This window comes from Doryrhamphus excisus, linkage group LG3, assembly GCF_037039965.1.
Source record: "Doryrhamphus excisus strain RoL-2023G ecotype Guam linkage group LG3, RoL_Dexc_Guam_v1.1, whole genome shotgun sequence".
In the NCBI taxonomy this organism is placed as follows: domain Eukaryota; kingdom Metazoa; phylum Chordata; class Actinopteri; order Syngnathiformes; family Syngnathidae; genus Doryrhamphus; species Doryrhamphus excisus.
In genome coordinates, this window is record NC_136359.1 from 13,438,518 (window position 1) to 13,457,482 (window position 18,965).

At 40.1% G+C, this 18,965-nt stretch overlaps 1 protein-coding gene across 1 annotated transcript; it reads right to left on the reverse strand.

The window, feature by feature from the left end:
- Nucleotides 1–11,464: 11,464 nt before the first annotated feature.
- ela3l (elastase 3 like) lies at nt 11,465–16,257 on the reverse strand. The gene is made up of 8 exons (XM_058071680.2): nt 16,146–16,257; nt 15,012–15,100; nt 14,704–14,801; nt 13,674–13,802; nt 13,189–13,325; nt 12,792–12,937; nt 11,596–11,748; nt 11,465–11,518 (listed from the first exon to the last, which is right to left on the reverse strand). The coding sequence occupies exons 1-8, from the start codon at nt 16,183–16,185 to the stop codon at nt 11,501–11,503; spliced, it is 810 nt and encodes a 269-aa protein (XP_057927663.2). The 5' UTR covers nt 16,186–16,257; the 3' UTR covers nt 11,465–11,500.
- Between the last annotated feature and the right edge of the window lie 2,708 nt (nt 16,258–18,965).

Here is an 18,965-nt window from a genome sequence, read left to right on the forward strand (position 1 = left end):
CTATTGACTGTCAGTGACAAGAGTGACAGTCAAGCGCATGGTGGAATTTAGGAACAGATGAAAAAAACATACAAAAAAGAATATATGTGCAAGAACCCAGACCTAAAACCCAAATCTAAAGATTGCTGTATGCAGGAGAGCTCACAATCTGACATATTGTCAGCACTTTTTCAATACATTTTTGAACGACATGAGATGAATCAAAATGCATCATGTTAATTTAGCCATTTCTAAAATGATGGACTTTTGACATTTTTTTTGGTTCCAATCGCTGCTGCTAGTCCATGATGTAATTCAATGTTCTGCACATTCTCATCACCAGCAGAGGGCAGCAGCACCATGCTCTCTGCAGCTAAACAGTCCACTGACAGTCATTTTTGTACTGTTTCACATTTTATCCAGTAAGCGGCAGTATAATTCTACCTTTTTCTAACCATTATCTCGCTAGGTCAACTGGGTCATTTTTAGTTATTTAATTTTTTCGTTTTTCGGTTTACACACACATATCTGGACCAAGTATAAGCTTCGGTGAATGCCTTTCCTATAATGTAAAGCATTGACTACATTGTGACGACAATGTGACTACATTGACAGTCACATTGAGACCCAGTTGACACTAAACAGCCAGTGAGACAAAATGATGCAGAATTTTAATAACTTTGCTCTGTGAGGTGTTGTTAAAATCAGTTTAAATGACTGTGTGTTTCTCTGATGATTGCTGGCAACTCTGTAGGGGTTCTGGTTTAAGATGTGATTAAATGTGATTACAGTTGCGTTATTAATTATTCATAGGCAGGAAGCGCCATTGAGAGCACATCTTTGTTATTAACTAAAACAATGCACGTTGCACTGTGCTTTTCTATAGAGACTCTGCAAAATGAGCCTCAGGGCGAGGTGTAGAGATTCACACTGTGATCTCTCTCACACACACAGACTAGAACACACAATGTGAGCTTGCACATGCATAGCCAAAAGATAGATTGACTCCTAACTAAATTTCTTTTGTGATTATGTTATAGGCTGCTTTGGGTTATGCAACCCCCCAACAGTACAGATGGAACTGCAGATTACGCGCCCTGTGTCCTATGTTTATTAGTAATCTCTATGTGCTATTTCTACTAGTGATTACATAACACTGTGGTGAGTTCACTGACACGCTTCCATCTCAACTCACACTGGACGCCCCTCGGAAATTGCCCTACCGCCGTGTGGGCAGGCTCTTGAGATGTAAGAAAGTAGTGACTAATGGCGAGTGCCGGATCTCAAATTTGCTATAAACATCATCCAGACTGCTCAGACCTCTCGTTGCAGTGGAGGGATTACAGCGCAGTGGAGCATGCGGATGAAGAGATGATCTTATTTATCATTTTCTTCCGATTTCTTATGAGTATCATAAACTGCATGTTTTCTTTTCCTTGCCATGAGGAATCAATATGTTTGTCAATATGATTAAAAAAAAAAAACAAAATGATCAGATGATGAGGTCCCCATACTGGGTGAATCCAAATGTACTGACCTTCACAGTCACACATGCCACTTTGAAGCAGATCATTGAGCCAAATCGCAAACGTCTGGCAACGCTCCAGTGACATGGCAGTGCAGAAGGCCAAAGAGAGGGCAAGAGCTCAGTAGGGACTGGAAAGACTGTAGGAAAAATAAATATTCGACAGCTGCAGATCTGCTGTGATATGATAGTTGTTATTATACTGGACACTTCATTTGGCAAACCAGTACACTCTAATCAGAGCCATTACAAGAGCTGTGACAAAAATTGTGCCTTTGGACGGATGATAATGCTCAGTTTCATTTACAATAAAACAAAATGGTCATTATTGGACTTATACAGTAAATCCTAACTATTCCAAGACCACATGTGAATGCAGATTCATTCCGATTAATAGATGCCCGTAAAAACTTCTGTTTTTGACACCCAGCTCACTCCACTACCTCCCAAACATCCTGTTAGCTTGATGTTCTCCACCAATTTCAGATAAACCTTTCCAATAAATCAACATAAAATGATTAGATTAGATTAGATTGCGCTCCATAACCATCCCAATCTCTCTTCAATGACTGTTTGCTTGGATATTGGAGGAAAACAAAAAAAATATTTAACTGACGGAAGAGTTGTGAAAGAGTGCTTCTCCTGCAGAGACCTTGCTCAAAGGTAAACAAAAAGAGGAACTGTGTGACAAATTGAGATTCACACCTTCGCTGTGAAGAAAATTGGACCTTGTTTCAATTTTAATTGACCAACCCTGGTCTCACCTTGTCTACCTGGTTGTGAGGCTAGCGCTACAACCACGCTTCCATCTGTTGTGGGGCTGTCTGGATTTCCCCTTAAAGCGGCTAGTGTTGGTTTGCGGCCTTGCCACTGGGTTGTCCGAGCTAGCTGTCAGGAAAAACTGTTTCTCCAAACCGCATCCACATAGTCCACACTGCTTGCCACACTGTATATATAATAACGACTTAAATCAAATATTAAATTGTGTTCACCTCGCTGCTAGTTTTGAGGCTGGATTTGAAGAAAGTTGACTGTAGAAGCTAGTGCTGCTATAGCAGCACGATGCCAACAACTGGTTTCGCAATGTGTTTTTACAAAAAAAAGTTGTATTTATTTAGTTATGCTTTATTCCTTATTTACACAATGAATTATAAGTGACTTATGATGAATGAGATAATGTCTATTTTTATGGGGAAAAATACAATTTGTAGTATTGCAAATTCTGAATTGCAAATTTGTGGAGATCCACTGTTGTGCATCACCACAAGAGAGTTTGTAATGTTCCGCCACTTTCCCATATGATCTACATATGAACAATATCTAGTGGTTAGGATTCTGTGTTGCTACCCACATTGCTCAGGTGGACTTCCAGTATGTGGGGATTTGTGGTTTGAGACCCATCTGTCACCAAATGCTTGTCGTCTTGGTTCCCCCCCAAATCTAAAGCCCCAAGCATTTTTAGGTAGGAGACCAGCAGCAACACATGTGTATGTGCTTAGCCTGTCTGCCTCACAGCCAGGTGATTCTGGGTTTGACTCTCAGCTGGACCCTCTTTGTGTTGAGTTTGCTTGTTTGTCTTGTGCATTGTTTTAATAGGAGACCCTTAATTGCCCATTGGTGTAAATGTTTTTTTGTCTGTCCAATCAGTACCCCACCTCTTGTCCAAAGTTGCCTGTGATGGTCTCTTGCTCACCTGTGTCTTTGAAGACACATAACCGTGGCAAACGAATGAATCAATGGATGCATGAATGATGATGTGTGAAATGTAAAGCAAAGTGTAAAGCACATCAAATGGATTTTAAGGAGTCGAATTTTCATTTACCAGATGACAATGATGGATTTTACAGAACAGCTGCCTGGATAGCAGGGGGTTGTCGACCTCCATTGAAATAAATGATGTCTGGAATGTCAAAAACTAAAACAGCATTTGAAAGTCAGATATTTTCACAAAGCTATGAGCAAGCACGTTGGAGCTGATTCCCAACAGGATGTGGGGTCACAGTCGAAGTCTATATGCTTCACGCTGATTAAGTGTAGGAAGTAGTAGTTACACTCTAAAACAGATTAAATATTGGCATTTCTGCTGCTTGAACCATAATTATGCATCAGCACTTTAAAATTGCCAGCACTGAACTATTAGCAACTCTTAATGACACATACACTATGATGAAGTAGAGGTAATATTTGTCAGAACAGTTTAAAATCATACTTTAATCACAAATGCACCATCATGACCACAATGTATCTCACTGGACCTCTTGCAACTTTTTATGATGCAGTAAAAAAGCAAAGGCTACAATAAAACAGCCATCTCTTACTAACTGAACTGGTGACTATCTTTTGAATGTCACTGACGACACTTTGACCTTCTACTCCTACTGTAAACATTAAACAATACATACATTTTGACATACAAATTCAATGTGTTTATTATAAAAGGACAACAGCAGAACATTGTATTGCTTTTATTGCAACAAATACGGGCACAGCCATATTTGTAAGATGTGTTGCGGCCATTTTTCTGGAGTGCATCACAGGTAAAATAATTCAGTGCTAAACATTATACAATGCTGAAGTTTACATAGATTTTCCAACAATATCAATAACCCAAACAAAAGCACCAGCTTGAATTCCACTATACTAAGTGCTTCTTCTTGGGGTTGTTTTTCTGGAATTTCCCCTTGTGGGACTAATTAAGTTATGACTCAAGTCTTGTCTTATGTACGTATGTAAATTATGATGGGCATGTCTTCACTAATACACAAAAATATTCTTATTGCTTTATACCACATAAACTTCAGAAAAGAAAGGCACAATATTACTTGTTTCGGCAATTCATCACAAAGGAGATGGACAATGAGAAACAGCTGCAAAAGACTTCCACCTTTAACGCTGCATTGCAGTCTCAAACTAATCTGTGTACATCATTAGTGATGTATATTCTTCTGTACTTTTTCCTCTTCACCTGACTCTGATCCAACGCTGCCATGCTTAGATTGCCTACTTCAGCTCGTTGTTTCCACACATTAGACACTCACGAAATTAGTGGAGGATATCATAGTCCGCCTTGCGTGGAGCAGAGCAAACAGATTGACAGATGGACAGTCCCAGAGACGCACAGCAGAGATAAGAGGATTCGGCCAGCTTGTTGTTGCTCTTGGTCTTGCTTCAACTCTTTGCACACAAAGCTGCTGCATAAAGGAGATGGCCTGGAGTCATGTGCACACAGGGAAGACAACAGAGGCCAAAAAGGCCTTCAACTTCCAAACCATCCAATGTTGCATTGTGGCTTCATTTGTCATGATCAGGCTGTTAGAAGATACTTCTGCTCAGTCTTCTTCTTTTCCATCTCTGGCGTGAAAACAGGCACTTGTGGGTGTTTTGACGGCACTTTGCAGGCCTTGTAGAGGACCACGAAAAGGATGAGGATAAGCACACCCACGGCAGAGTTGCATATAATGGCGGCAATGGCCCACACTGACAGGCCCATCCTCAATTCGTGCTCCATAGTCAAGCGGAGAGAAAGCCTCAGTGGACGCTTCCACAGTATTCACTTCCTGTACCACGTCATGGAGGACCTAAAAAACACAACACAATGCCTTTCATTTCCAGGCCCATGCACACACACACCGCACACACACACACACGCACCCCAAACAAAAACACATGTCTGGCCACATCGAGCCTGTCACGTGGATGTGCTGACTCCACAAGAGAATTTAGCTCTATAAAGATTGTTTTGTTTCAGCCAAGTTTGTCACTAAGCCAAGGTGCTTTTAAAGCTGCAAAGCAGAATCCATGTGTGTATGATAGGAACAATAGTGATAATATAGTACAGTGAAACAAGGAATTTACTTCAATGATTGCTGCATATTATAGCTGTCATGTTTCTTGTGTCATGTTTTAGTTGTTTAGTGCACTCCCTAGCTCTTAGCAATTAATTTCTAGCTTGTACGTATGTCTTTTTGGGCACAAGCGTCTGTATTTTTTAAACACCATTTGCTATTTTTGAAAAGTATCTCTATTTGTGGATCTTTGTTAGCTTTATTCGTTAATGAACCACGTGTTTTTGCAAGTATTTCATGATATTACCTGAATATATAGCAGGTCACTACCAGAATGTTTGCTTGTTTTAGAAAATAAAAAAGAATACCATTCTAACAAGGGCTGTTGTAATGTTTCAGCTGTAGTTTGTTCAAGGAGAACATGTGATCAGGTTACACAGGTGCGTGTGCGTGTGTGCATACGTTTCCTTTGCTAAAGAGAAGACACACCTAATGCATTTATAATGAGGGCTCATTATGTATGCAGCCCTCGAAAGGAGCCTGTTCTTCTGTTAAAAATGCAATATATGCAATATGCAATGTACAGTATATATTTCACCCTCTCTTAAAGTCTCCCCAGTGTGCCAGATGGGTCAGGTGTCTGGTGGCTTTACTGAAGGACAAATCATAACCTCTAAGAGGGATTACTGTCAATATATCAGAAATCCACAGTATTGCAAAGCCACTTCCACTTATTTTCACATGTCTTCACAAGAATAAATACACTGACTGGTCACAGTATTAGGTACTGTGCATTTGGCATAATATCAGTGTGCAAATGGAAAGTTTATTTTGTATTTTGGTTGAACGGTGAAGAACCGTATTTGGTAAATTGGACTAGCATGGCATGTGTGACAATAAGAAAGCCAGAATTATCTTTCTTCGTTACTTAAAAATAATGGCTTTGCATTTACATAGAGGTGGAGTACATCATGAACTGGTTGCTGAACTGGAAAAATATAGAAAAAAGGTACAAAGTTTAAAAAAGTTTAAAACATTCCCTTTCTCTGGTTAGAATGTTGAATTACCAAGCATTTTAAGGGTTAAAAGGACCAAAGATCATTGATCTAAAATCATGTGCATGCTCCCTGAGGCGACCAATAGACTGATAACAGCAGTGCTTTTGTTATGCAAGGTCTATAAAGTATAAAACTGACACACAGCATGCATGTATATTTCTGTTCCCCCAACATAATGTAAAAGTTGTGTTTTTTGCCCACATACGCCTGCTTGTAATGTAAATGTAAATGCATACAAACATTGCAGAAAGAATGCTTTATTTGTCTAAACATGCATTACATGCAGCGTTCAGCAAATGCACTTGTGCATGGCATTCAGGTGAATTTTTGCATCATGCACCCATTTTGCAGAGTGAGCCACCTTCCTCTCATGTGACAAATTGCATGCTCGATAAGCAACCACCAGTGGCATTTATGCAGCTTAACTGCAAATGTCAGAATTGGTGGAGTCAGAGACAACATTCAAATTGTTTGTATGGAAGAGGGATTCAGAAAATAGTAAGAATATCAAGTGTAAACATAATTCTATTTTTGCTTCTGGTAAGTATAGTGAGTTCAAGTTGATATTTGCTACGTATTATATAAAATGGATGAATGTGTTTATTCGTTCATTTTCTACCGCTTATCCTCATGAGGGTCGCAAAGGTGCTGGAGCCTATCCCAACTGTCTTCAGGCAAGAGACAGGGTACACCCTGGACTGTCGTCAGCCAATCACAGGGCACATATAGACAAACAACCATTCACACTCACATTCATACCTATGGACAATTTGGAGTCACCAATTAACCTAGCATGTTTTTGGAATGTGGGAGGAAACCGGAGTACCTGGAGAAAACCCACGCATGCATGGGGAGAACATGCAAACTCCACATAGAGATGGCTGAGGGTGGAACTCGGGTCTCCTAACTGTGTGGCCTGTGCGCTAACCACTTGGTCGCAGTGCAGCCCTGGATGAATGAGTGAATAATTAAATTTATCAGTCCATGGGCTTTAAGCAAAAGTTGAAGGCAACACTTAGAAATAACTGAATTAAAATTAAAATTAACCACTGTGTGTTATTAGCATGTCTATATTGAACTAGGACCTGGAAAAACACGTTTCATTACACTATGTACACCGTTAATGGTTGACAATGACACGGAACGTGAACCCCATAGAATAAACTGCACAAAGTTCAAACATTTCTACAAGCCGAAGTTTATCTTGTTACACGACACAACACAATTATCTACATTTAACTACAAAGGAATGTAGCTGTGCTACTATTAACTAGGGATGCTCTGATTGATGATCCACAACTAATACCTTTCAAAACCGATCGTAAAAAAGAATTAACGTGCAGCAGCAACATGAGAATTCATGTCATGACAACACAAACATGATCTGAATGAGTGCTGTGTCAAATAGGGTTCCCGACACCCAATACTGAGTCGACAGGATATGCACTTGGTCCCGTTTTGCTGCAAGAATCATCACTATTCTGTAAAACCTCAATGTTTTCATTTTGAAAGCTTAGCACAGGCTACGCCAACTAATGCCAGTGAAAAACTCCCTCGTGAAATGTATTTAGTTGACTAACTAGAATTACTAAACTTTTTGTTTTAAAAATAAGCTTTTAGTTCGGAGCTGCTTTTTGTACCACTCGGAAGTGGACGTCACGTTCATGGGGTACGCAAGTTTTTCAAGTGTCACCAAGCAATTTAGCTCTCTTGTCATTACACTAATTATGTCTTATCCTCAAAAGGCTATCTGTGTGAGGTTGTTTAATTTACAAAAACATAGTGTGTCCAGCCTCATGATGGTGATACTATCAAAGGCTACTATCGGCAGCATCAATGATATTTACTATTTTACTACATTAAAATGGCAACTTTGTTACTTTGCATGGTTACTGTACTGTATTTTATGTCATTTTCTGTCATCCACAACATCCACCCAGAGTTAACCATACATTGTATGTTTCAAGAAAAACAGTGTTAGTAAAATGTAAAAGTACACAGCTTGGCATTAAGCTTACTTCTTTCGCCCAGACAATCCTCTCATGCTTTTTAAGTATCTTTTCCTCTGCTTGGCGCTCCTCTGCTCCAAAACATGCATGCACGTTTTCAGCACAGAGCTGCAAGTCCAGTCCAATAGAGCTTTGCAGAGGGCGGGAAAGTCTTCTGTTGGAAGTAGGTCACCAAAGTGAGTCCGAGCCCTTGGCAGTGTGTGCTTGATGAGCCAGCACGCCGACGGTTAGCCCTGGAGGAGTCCCAGTCGCTTCCCAGTGACGGTTGACAGGATGCAGCACGGCTGGGAGAGATAGCACTGCCACTATAGTGGGGCTGTGCATCAGTGCATAGTCCCTCCCCTGTCACACACACCCATCCTTTCTACTATTCACCCTCCCTCTGCCTTCACCACTGAGCTGTTAATAGAAAAGACACTCTTGGAACATCCTATCAAGAGCTTTACATCTCACACCTTGGTGCTAGTCCAACCACTGTCACTTTTCAAGGTCCCGAAGTGTCTATAATCTGGCGTAATCTATTTTGGGGGGGTTAAACCAATAAAGGCCCACATTATCCTGTCTAAAATGTTGTCAGAAGCCAAAGAGTGGCATCTTTTAAGATCTTATATTAACATAAAATTAATTTGATTAATTAATTTCATGTGGAATTAGTTTTAGATTTATATTGGTTTTTACAAAGTATTAAACAGGTTTTGTATTTGTCTGTGTTTGCACCTAAGCCCCAAAAACGATAAGGCGTTAATTGGAAGCAGGTGATACTGGCAGAGTCTGTTTGTTGTGAAATTTTGTAGTGCATAGACAAGAAATGCAGCTGTCATTTGTTCCAAGTATATTGCACAACACAGCGGCAATAAAACCAATGTCATACAAATAAGGGACCAAATGCTCAGCCAGCGTCAATACCACTGATGAGTTCATTGTAAACAAAAGTAAGTGTGACATACAGTTTCACACCAACAGCTGACAAGTGAGTTTTAAAGTGCATACAGAGGTATAGATAAACTTGCTGGAATCTAATAACTCATGCCACTTCAAAGGCAGCTACTTCCATCTCGTGGACCAGGAGGATTAATGTTGTTTGACCATGTGCTACTCAAGAGACTTCAGTGGCTATTTGCTTTTGTACTATATGATTATAAGACACTCTGAGGTTGATTGAACAGAGGTGTTTGGTCGAGCAAGCAATTTATTTTTGGTGTACATTGGAATGAAAATGTAGATGGAGGAATTGACTTTCTCTTGTCATTGTTCTGCCTCTTTGTGTTCATAAAAATGGGGCCACGCATCTACCGGTACAACAAAAGCATGTCAATTTTGCAGTTTTATTTCTACTTTGTGACAGAGCCTCGGACTGACTTGATGCTGCACGTATGTGTCATGGCAGCACTGCACATCCTTTGCACAAATGAAAAGTGCACAAAATGCCCCTTCCGCCTAATGCATTGTGGGGCCCCTTTGTACATCACTTTTTTGTGTGTGTTCTGTGTGTCTGACTGTGCCAACTTGCCCACTCTGCTGTGTTATGTCTGCAGAGAGGCTAGTGCAGACCTGCCAACATGTACAAATTTATAGTACTCAACATGCAATTTGCCACCCTCGGCCATCTCTGTGTGGAGTTTGCATGTTCTCCCCGTGCATGCGTGGGTTTTCTCCAGGTACTCCGGTTTCCTCCCACATTCCAAAAACATGCTAGGTTAATTGGCGACTCCAAATTGTCCATAGGTATGAATGTGAGTGTGAATGGTTGTTTGTCTATATGTGCCCTGTAATTGGCTGGGGACCAGTCCAGGGTGTACCCCGCCTCTCGCCCAAAGACAGCTGGGATAGGCTCCAGCACCCCCACGACCCTCATGAGGAAAATGCGGTAGAAAATGAATGAATGAATGAACATGCAATTTGACTTTTGAATACTCTTGTATGTGCTCCATTTTGTTGCATTTTCTTGGTCTCAGTTTCAAGTTCAGTCTGTAATGTAAATGAATAGATAATGAATAATGTCAGTTTCTCTAGTATTTGAAATTATAATTGTCCCTTTGGGGAGGGGATAACAAAAAATAACTGAGAACCACTGCACTAGTATGATGCAGTGCAGTTCTACACCACTGCAAACAACTACAATATCAAAGTATGCAAGATCTTTCTGCCTTACTTTTCCACCCTCACAAGTTCCCTCCCCCTTTTTGTGGTTACTATGCAGCCCAACAGCAAGTATCCCTGTCCCACTTCCTTTGTCTCTCTGTTTGGGAGCAACCAGGGTACTGTGACCCCATAAGTCCATGCAGACAAAAGCATTCTTCTGAGGCCCCCAACCCTCTCCCCTGACACAGATTTCAGACAAAAACTTCACTAAAAAGAAAACTCATTTGGAAAGGCGGTCTAAAAACTGACGTGTCAATCTATCTATATGTACTTTAAATTGGTTTAGAGAAAGATCACTGAGAGACTTATGGATACCCATATCTCTCTCTTTCTCTCGCTCTCTCTCTCACACACACAGACACATTTTAATTATTTCTTTTATCTCACTCTTTCAACCTCTTATGCTCTCCTACTGAATTTCTCGATCAAAATGTCCTGCAAATGCGACCAATTATATGTGTGAAGCAGAGGCATAATTTCATTTTATTATTAATATTAGTAATATGACTGACCATGACTCTCACATAGAGGCCTCATCACATCGAGGCAAATAAATGAGAGGAGTGTTAATCTCAGTTTTGCCATTGTAACCCTCTTCATTTTGTGTTATCGCAAGAATATGAGGGCAGATTCCCCAGCTGAGCGATATGGCGTTCATTAAGAGAGGCCATGGAAGGATATTAGTCTCATATTTTATATGCTTGGTTCGTTCCGTAATGGAACTGAAACCATTCTCTGATGGGTTTTTTTTTTTTTAGCTGCTTGCTTTTTGAGAGCTGATTTCAGACTCTCTCAGTCTCTCAGCACTTCATGGCTCAAATCAGAGGGAGGTTGTCAGGCCCAATTCCATAACATGCGTGTGTGAGGACACCTGCTGGAGAGTTGTTGACATAGTTCCTAGCTGTTCTTTAGTCTGCTAATGTGACATTGAATGGGAGACCATCTGTTCACTAAACACAAGATGCACACAGTTGGATAAGTTTTATTGATGCTTCATCATATTTAGTTGTTCATCATGACCTAAAAGGAAAGGGGTAGATGTTAAAACGTAAAATGCTTGTCTTTTCACATAATATGGATTTTGTTTTTGCCTATACCTGATCAATCCAGTCATTGAAAGCAGACACACGGGTGAAAACAGTAGGTTTCTTCTCGTAGTTGCAACCCAGGCCAGAGACAAAGCTTGCAATGCCATGCACCTCCCACACACCTTCCATGTTCTTACAGTTCAGAGGCCCGCCTGAGTCACCCTGAGAGCAGAAGGAGACGAGTGGGCTGTTATGTTCTGTTTTCTCGGCGGAACTACAGGTACATTTAAAGGGTATGTCACTTGTTATCAAGGTTGATGTCGAGTTATTGTTTTTCCCTTCACAGTGGTTTGCTTATTTTTACACTTGTGGCAATTTACCAAAACAAAAAATTTGATGCGTTTGTAATTTGTAATTATCATTAAGTTATTTTCTTTCTGAAAATGGAAAACATGTTTACACTTGTATTAATAATGTGAAAATATTTTATTATGGCAAGAGCTTGACAGATTTTTCTCTCATTATTTCCAATGGGGATAATTGATTTAATACATTCCAATACATTGTACCTACCTCAGTAATTGCTATGGTATTCTGGAAATGACATGGCATGTTAATCTGGACATTCAATATTATAGATATACAAGTCATGACTGAAATGTTCAAGACTTGCTTTTTTTCTGATTCGGGACTCACAGGTACTCTTCTCAGATAAACAAATAAGAATGGTATTTGTGCAACAACATTACCTTAATTTATTTATGTGACACAGAAGCAAGACTGTTGAAACTGAAACACAGTCGCTGTCGGCACACATCAGAAAAGTGCACATAGAATAGGAACAACATGGCTTTAAAAAAAAAAAAGCAACTTGCCAAAACTCTGTCAGCAGCCTCATTTCTTGCATTCAAATTCACTGTCAGGATATAAAATGAAGTTGGCGGAACAGAATTACCTGTTTTAAATGCTACGCTGTTGGTTGTAGGGGCGTGAAGTGTAAGACGCTGCTGAGGCAAGTTGCATTTTACTTTCTGGAGTTATATTTAGTACTTCCACACGTTAGAGGATTTTTTTCCATAGCCATTATTAGCCAAAATCAGTCGATGTTGACGGTCACAAAAGCAATAATACAACATTATATTCATTGTTGTAGAAACTATGCTATAGAAGCAGTCCAGCCCAAGTCCTACCAAATTCTCAAGTGAACATGCTGTGGAACCTAAATTGTTTTTTAAAGCAGTCTAAAAAAAATAGAACAAACTTACATTACATCCAGCCACGACTCCATCCCCACCGGCACACACCATGGTGGTCCTGACAGCGATGCCCCACCAGTCAGGCTGCGAGCAAGTAGGGTGGTCAGCCACTGGCATCAAAGCCTGTTGCAGCTTATCAGCAATGGGGCCTCCGGCTAGAACACACAGCCACAGTGTGTGAACAACCACATGGACTATAGCTGGCAGCAGGCTCCACAGGCGATTGCAAATGTTCAATTTAGGAGTATTAACTTCCCGAAAATGATTTAGCCAAGATCTCATGCATGCTATTTTCACCCCAACTCTGGTGTCCCTGTGTTACCGCTGGTTTAAATCCCCACATCAAGACTCTAAAGGCATTGTGAAAGTACTGAACTGTAAAAAATGAAAATAAAAAAGCACTTACTGTACAATCTGCCCCATCCAGTGATGTAGCAAGGGTAGAGGTTGGTCAGCAGGGTATCAGCAGGTGGGATGCATGCCAGCTGAACCTGGTCGCTTAAAGTCACTGGCTCAGACAGTTTGATCATGGCAATGTCATTACTGCACGAGAGAGACAAAGGACCGCATTTGTACTTGAGGACAATGTAGAAGAGGCGAAAACAATCTATCATTACACAGAAAAAACTAATCTGAAAAACAACAGATATGACAAGTTATTTTTAACTCTAATAATGACTGGAGCGCATATTAGTGACCACCAAGGGTTCCCAGGGGACCCCCCCTGTAGGTGCATCAAGCAGCAATGTTTAACAAGTGGAACCTGTTCTTCAAACTGGTCATGAAAGAAAGGCACACATGACAATACTGTTAGTCATTTTGAGCTGAGAACAATGCAGCTTGACCATTTTTACTTGTATGATGTGTATGAGCAGAAGTGCAGCGTCTTACCCGAAAGCCACAAAGATGGGGTTCCATTTCTCATGGACGATGATCTTCTCAGGCAGGATGGCCTTGGAGCCAATCTCCTCCGCCACAAGGTTGTGTTTTCCCACAAACACTCTGTAGGAGAGCCTCTTGCTGCAAGATGGGGCACACACAAGTTTGTTTTTGTGTTAAATCCCAACATAAGTTATAGAGTACAGGTTTAATACCATGCTTCCAAATTGAACATGAGCAAGTACTCGTCTCCCCCTGGGCTGACCCAACATTACAAAATTGAATTTAAATGTGAGAAATAATGTCAAGCGAGGTGGTTTTTAAACCTATTTGACTCCGTTCGGTTCTCAATGGGTCAAAAGTTCATAGTAGAGTTAGGAAAGTAGCTTTGCAATACAGATACTCCAAAATATTTCATGGCCCTTGGGTCAAGCTATTGTTTATAATGATGTGTCACCTCACTTCACTACAATCAAAAATCAAGATAAAATATCATTCATTCATTTTCTACCGCTTATCCTCACGATGATCACAGGGGGTGCTGGAGCCTATCCCAGCTGTCTTCGGGGCGAGAGGCGGGGTACACCCTGGACTGGTCGCCAGCCAATCACAGGACACATATAGACAAACAACCATTCACACTCACATTCATACCTATGGACAATTTGGAGTCGCCAATTAACCTAGCATGTTTTTGGAATGTGGGAGGAAACTGGAGTACCCGGAGAAAACCCACGCATGCACAGGGAGAACATGCAAACTCCACAGAGAGATGGCCGAGGGTGGAATTGAACAATAAAATCTAATATAAAATATAAAAATAATGTCACCCTACTAATATACTAGCAAAAAAAACTGTGAAAGTTCAAATCAAATACTAAAAAGTATAAACCTATATCAAGTCATAGTAAGTCACACACGGATGCTTTAGAGGTGCCAGGGAGCAGTTGAGTTAGGTGCCGAGGTCGTATTCATGAGTACCAGTTCAAAGCTGTCTTTCTGTGACGCTGTCAGTTGGTGTTGTGCACACATAGGTTCATACTTGATGCAGTGAGCAGCAGTCATGACCCAGTTGGCAGCAATCAGAGATCCCCCACATGTGTGCCTCCATTCTCCATCCCTCTCATACTGAAGAGAGATCTGCAAATGGAACACACAGACACACACAGGTGCACAAAGAAGGCTTTGGCGATGGATGGCAATGCTGACTCATTTCAGAGGGAAACATCTAATTGCTGCTCTTTCAACAGCCCCTGGGTCTGTCGGCTAAGAAGCAGATGCCAGGATGATGACATTAGCCAGCAGATACCAAAAGTCAGACAGATGTGTGATGTGGATGTATTAACCGACCTGCCAGGGCCAACTGTGAGGCTTGGCATCTTCGCCATTGACCACACGGGAAGTCTGGGGCTCGATGGGTGGGGTGCCGCACCCCAGGGCTGCAGGAAAAGGACATGTGAAGGGTAACAGGTGGAAGAACAAATTATTATTTTCTTTTAGTGATTAAAAAATTGGTTTTGCATGTACAAATTATAGGGCAGTAGCTACAGTAACCATGGGCTCTAGCATGGGCTCTTACTCTCCGAGTAAGGATAAGCGCCATGGACAGTGGATGGATATCGACAGTAACCATACCATAAATCTCCAGTAATCTTGACGTTCGAGCTTTCCTTTTTCATACAGTTCATACATAAGATAAGATAAGATATGTCTTTATTCGTCCCTCAGTGGGGAAATTTACAGTACAGAATCAGTTAAGCAATACAAAATACACAATATAGAAAAATAAACAATATAAACAACCCAAGTATTAACAAAATCAACAGTTTTTCCCAGAGTTATATACAATAAAGTATGTAGATAATATGAAACGAGATGAGATATATGACCAGTCTATACACTGAGATCTTGCTAGTGAGTTAATATGAGGCATTATGGAAATACTTCACATAGAACTTAGTATATTGCATTTAGAGCCCTTAATATTGCACATTGAGGTTGATCAGATATTGCACATGTGTTAAATGATGGAAATAGTATGTGTTGGATATTAAAATTTAACGCGCTATCAACAACAGATCAACAAAATTCTTGATAGAATAGATTTATTTCATTTTTTATTTTTAAGCAGAATTCTTGTCCCACAATTATTTGTGCGAAGGAACAAATAGGGATAAAACCTTTAACCCGAAGACAGCTGGGATAGGCTTCAGCATGCCTGCGACCGTCGTGAGGATAAGCGGTATAGAAAATAGATGGATGGAAAAAGGAAAATTATGACAAAAGGTTTAAAATTATGAGATTAAAGGCATAATGTGCCAAAACAGGAAAATTATACTGACATGTAAGTATGTAACTATATGTCACTATTTTGATGCTTTCTTTTTAAAATCTTACAATGAACATTGTGATTGGATGGCTCATCACACAACACACACACACACACATACACAAACGGGAGTGAAAAAGCCCAGATGTTCTTACCAGCAGCAATGAGCACAGAGGCCAACACAATGGGGATCATGTTGATTGATGCTTCTCTAAAAATCCCACACAACACTCACCTGCTTTTAAACTTTCCTCCCCAGGATACACCTCCCTCTTTGGGACGCAGTTACACACACTATTGGTTTGTGGTGGATCCCCAACAATGACGGTAAGCCAATGGCAATGTGGCCCACACAGGTGGTGGCTCTGGAACATTTCTCATGACCTTCATTATGTCTACTTATTATGTATAATTTGAGTTAAAAAAAAAAAGGTCTAACTTTGTTTGGTGTTTTTTTTTAATACCAATGCCACCTAACAATAAAACTCCCTGCCATATTCTTCTGCAATATAACCTTTATTCCCTTCATATGGCCCTTCACTGTAACCTGGAATTAAATGCTTGCATAAGACCCTGGGAAGCCAACATCTGGTTTGTTGGCACATGGCTTGTTTGCTCTGAAATGCAAAATGAAAATGCAACCAAAGAAGCATTAGAATAATATATAACCAGACAGTGTCATCAGTGGGGCTAATATTGACAGTGAGGCATAACCTACCTAGGCATTACAGTGCATTAGGTAATGCAGGGGTAAACCAAACCGGGTCACATTTGTGTTGCATCACACTTAAGTCTGCCCACTGATATACAATCATCCTTTGAAGGAAAAACATTAACACGGTCTAGACCTTGTATGCCTTGTTGCTGCTTGTTGCTTAGATACTCACTTTTATATTAAATTTTATTTTATTGTATTGTATAGGGATCTTTCAATCAGGATTTCATGCTGCTGATACCGATTGGGATAATTTATGAGTGAAATTGGTCGATACTGATAGCAATTCCGATTTTCCTCTTGTGAGAGTTACTTTTACCAAATGAAAATGGCCAAGAGTTATATTCATTTTGGTAACATTTATTCACATAGCTATTTTCAAGCCAAACAAAGCCAATACGTATGCTTGATTTACCAGAACATTACAAAATTGCTGATATCTACAAATCACGTTTTGTATTTCACATTTATTTCTAGTCTCACATTATTAATTGAAAACCTGAATGAAAAGCAGGTTTATTCACCTCTGCTGGGTCCCGACAGACCAAATTTTGCAAAACTATATATATATATATATATATCACTCTCACAAAGACAGGAAGTCCCACACTCGGCAGACATGTTTGTTCTGCGTGCTGCAGCGGGGACGGAGCTGATTGGTGGATGGGAGCGGTGTTATGAAGTATCTGCAGATATCTATACCTGATCAATACCTTTTCACTGATATCGTCCGATTCCGATTTGTGGCTGATTGATTGGAGCACCCCTGTTGTTGTATTATATAATAAGTAGGTATAACAGCAAGCAATACTATAATACTGTATTCTTACATTAGTATTGTAACATCATTAATTCAGAATGTTAGTTTACATTTTAAAAAGTACTTCTACTTTCATTATTAAAAAAAAAATATTTTAATATTATGATTACTATGAACTGATACTATGATTTGTTGTTGTTGTTTTGTTGTTTTTTTAGAACCACCCAGCAAGTGCATAAACCATTTTTCAAATAACCACTACATGGGATAAGTCATCTGTGTACTTATTTTTGTCTGTCTTGACAACAAAGTGCAGTAGTGGCTTATCACTTGAGAAAGTCTGTGGGAAAATATAAGCCGTGTATTAATCAATATAAAGGTAGCATCTACAAACTGACGGAGAAGAAGTTTTGACATGGAAAATAATTTGCTACCAAAAATGACAAGTCAGTTTCATTTTAAAGTTTTGTTTTCAAAGTTGGTCTGAGGCTCCCCTATTTCTTCTCACCGTGTCAGGACAGATGAAGCATGACAAGAAGAGAATAAACCGAGATAGTCAGCATCCCTCTGTGAGCTTCTGTATAGCCCTGATATGCAATTAATTGAAAGCTAATTAAAATTCTTTTTCAAATCTGTATAACATTGTTGTACTTATCTCTGTCCGTGTCCACAATAGATGTCTTCCCTTGCCGCCTTGAGATGATTAAACCTTGTATTCATTACATTCGTCACTTGCGCAGATGAGTTGAAGTGTGTAACACAAGTCTACCTGCATGGCGTGAGTGAACGGTTCTACTGCAGACCCATCAATGGAAGCCCCCTCTGGGCTTTTGTACCTGCTTCGTCTCAGCCTGTATTACCTGTAAGAACCACTGTTGAACTCTGAGTGACTCTCAGTGTGTGTGATGTTTACAGTTTACAGTCGGTTTCTATCACTTTGTGGAAGTATCTCATGTGACGGCAGAGGAGATATTATCTATAAATATCATAGTCGCAGGCTAAAGCGGACTGTGGGTTTTTCAATCTGGATATACAGTACACTCAGCGGCCACTTCTTTAAGTATATCAGCGCTAAAGGTAAGCAGGAGTCTCTTCCAGATGACTTAGACCAAGAGGCGGGGTACACCCTGGACTGGTCCCCAGTCTTTTCAAAGTTAATTCATAGATATAGTTTACAATGAGTGTTGAATGCAAGTTTGAATGCAACTGTCAGTTTTTCTTACTGTAATTTACAATGGTGTAGAATTGCACTGCATTTTACTGTAAGGTATGTCGAATATTTCGCCCCTCAAATTGAGCAAAAGAAGGTGCAGTGATGATTTGACACCCTTTTTGTTATTTCCGTGCAGCTCAGAATTTCTGCCGTTGCAGTTAGGAACAAGTCATTTAATTAAATCATCTTCCGTGTCTCATGCCCCAACTGGTTTTCCTGCAGGTCTTGTTTATACTTGCCATGTTTCCACTTCTCTCACATTGAGAAAGGGAGAGCGAAGCATGCAG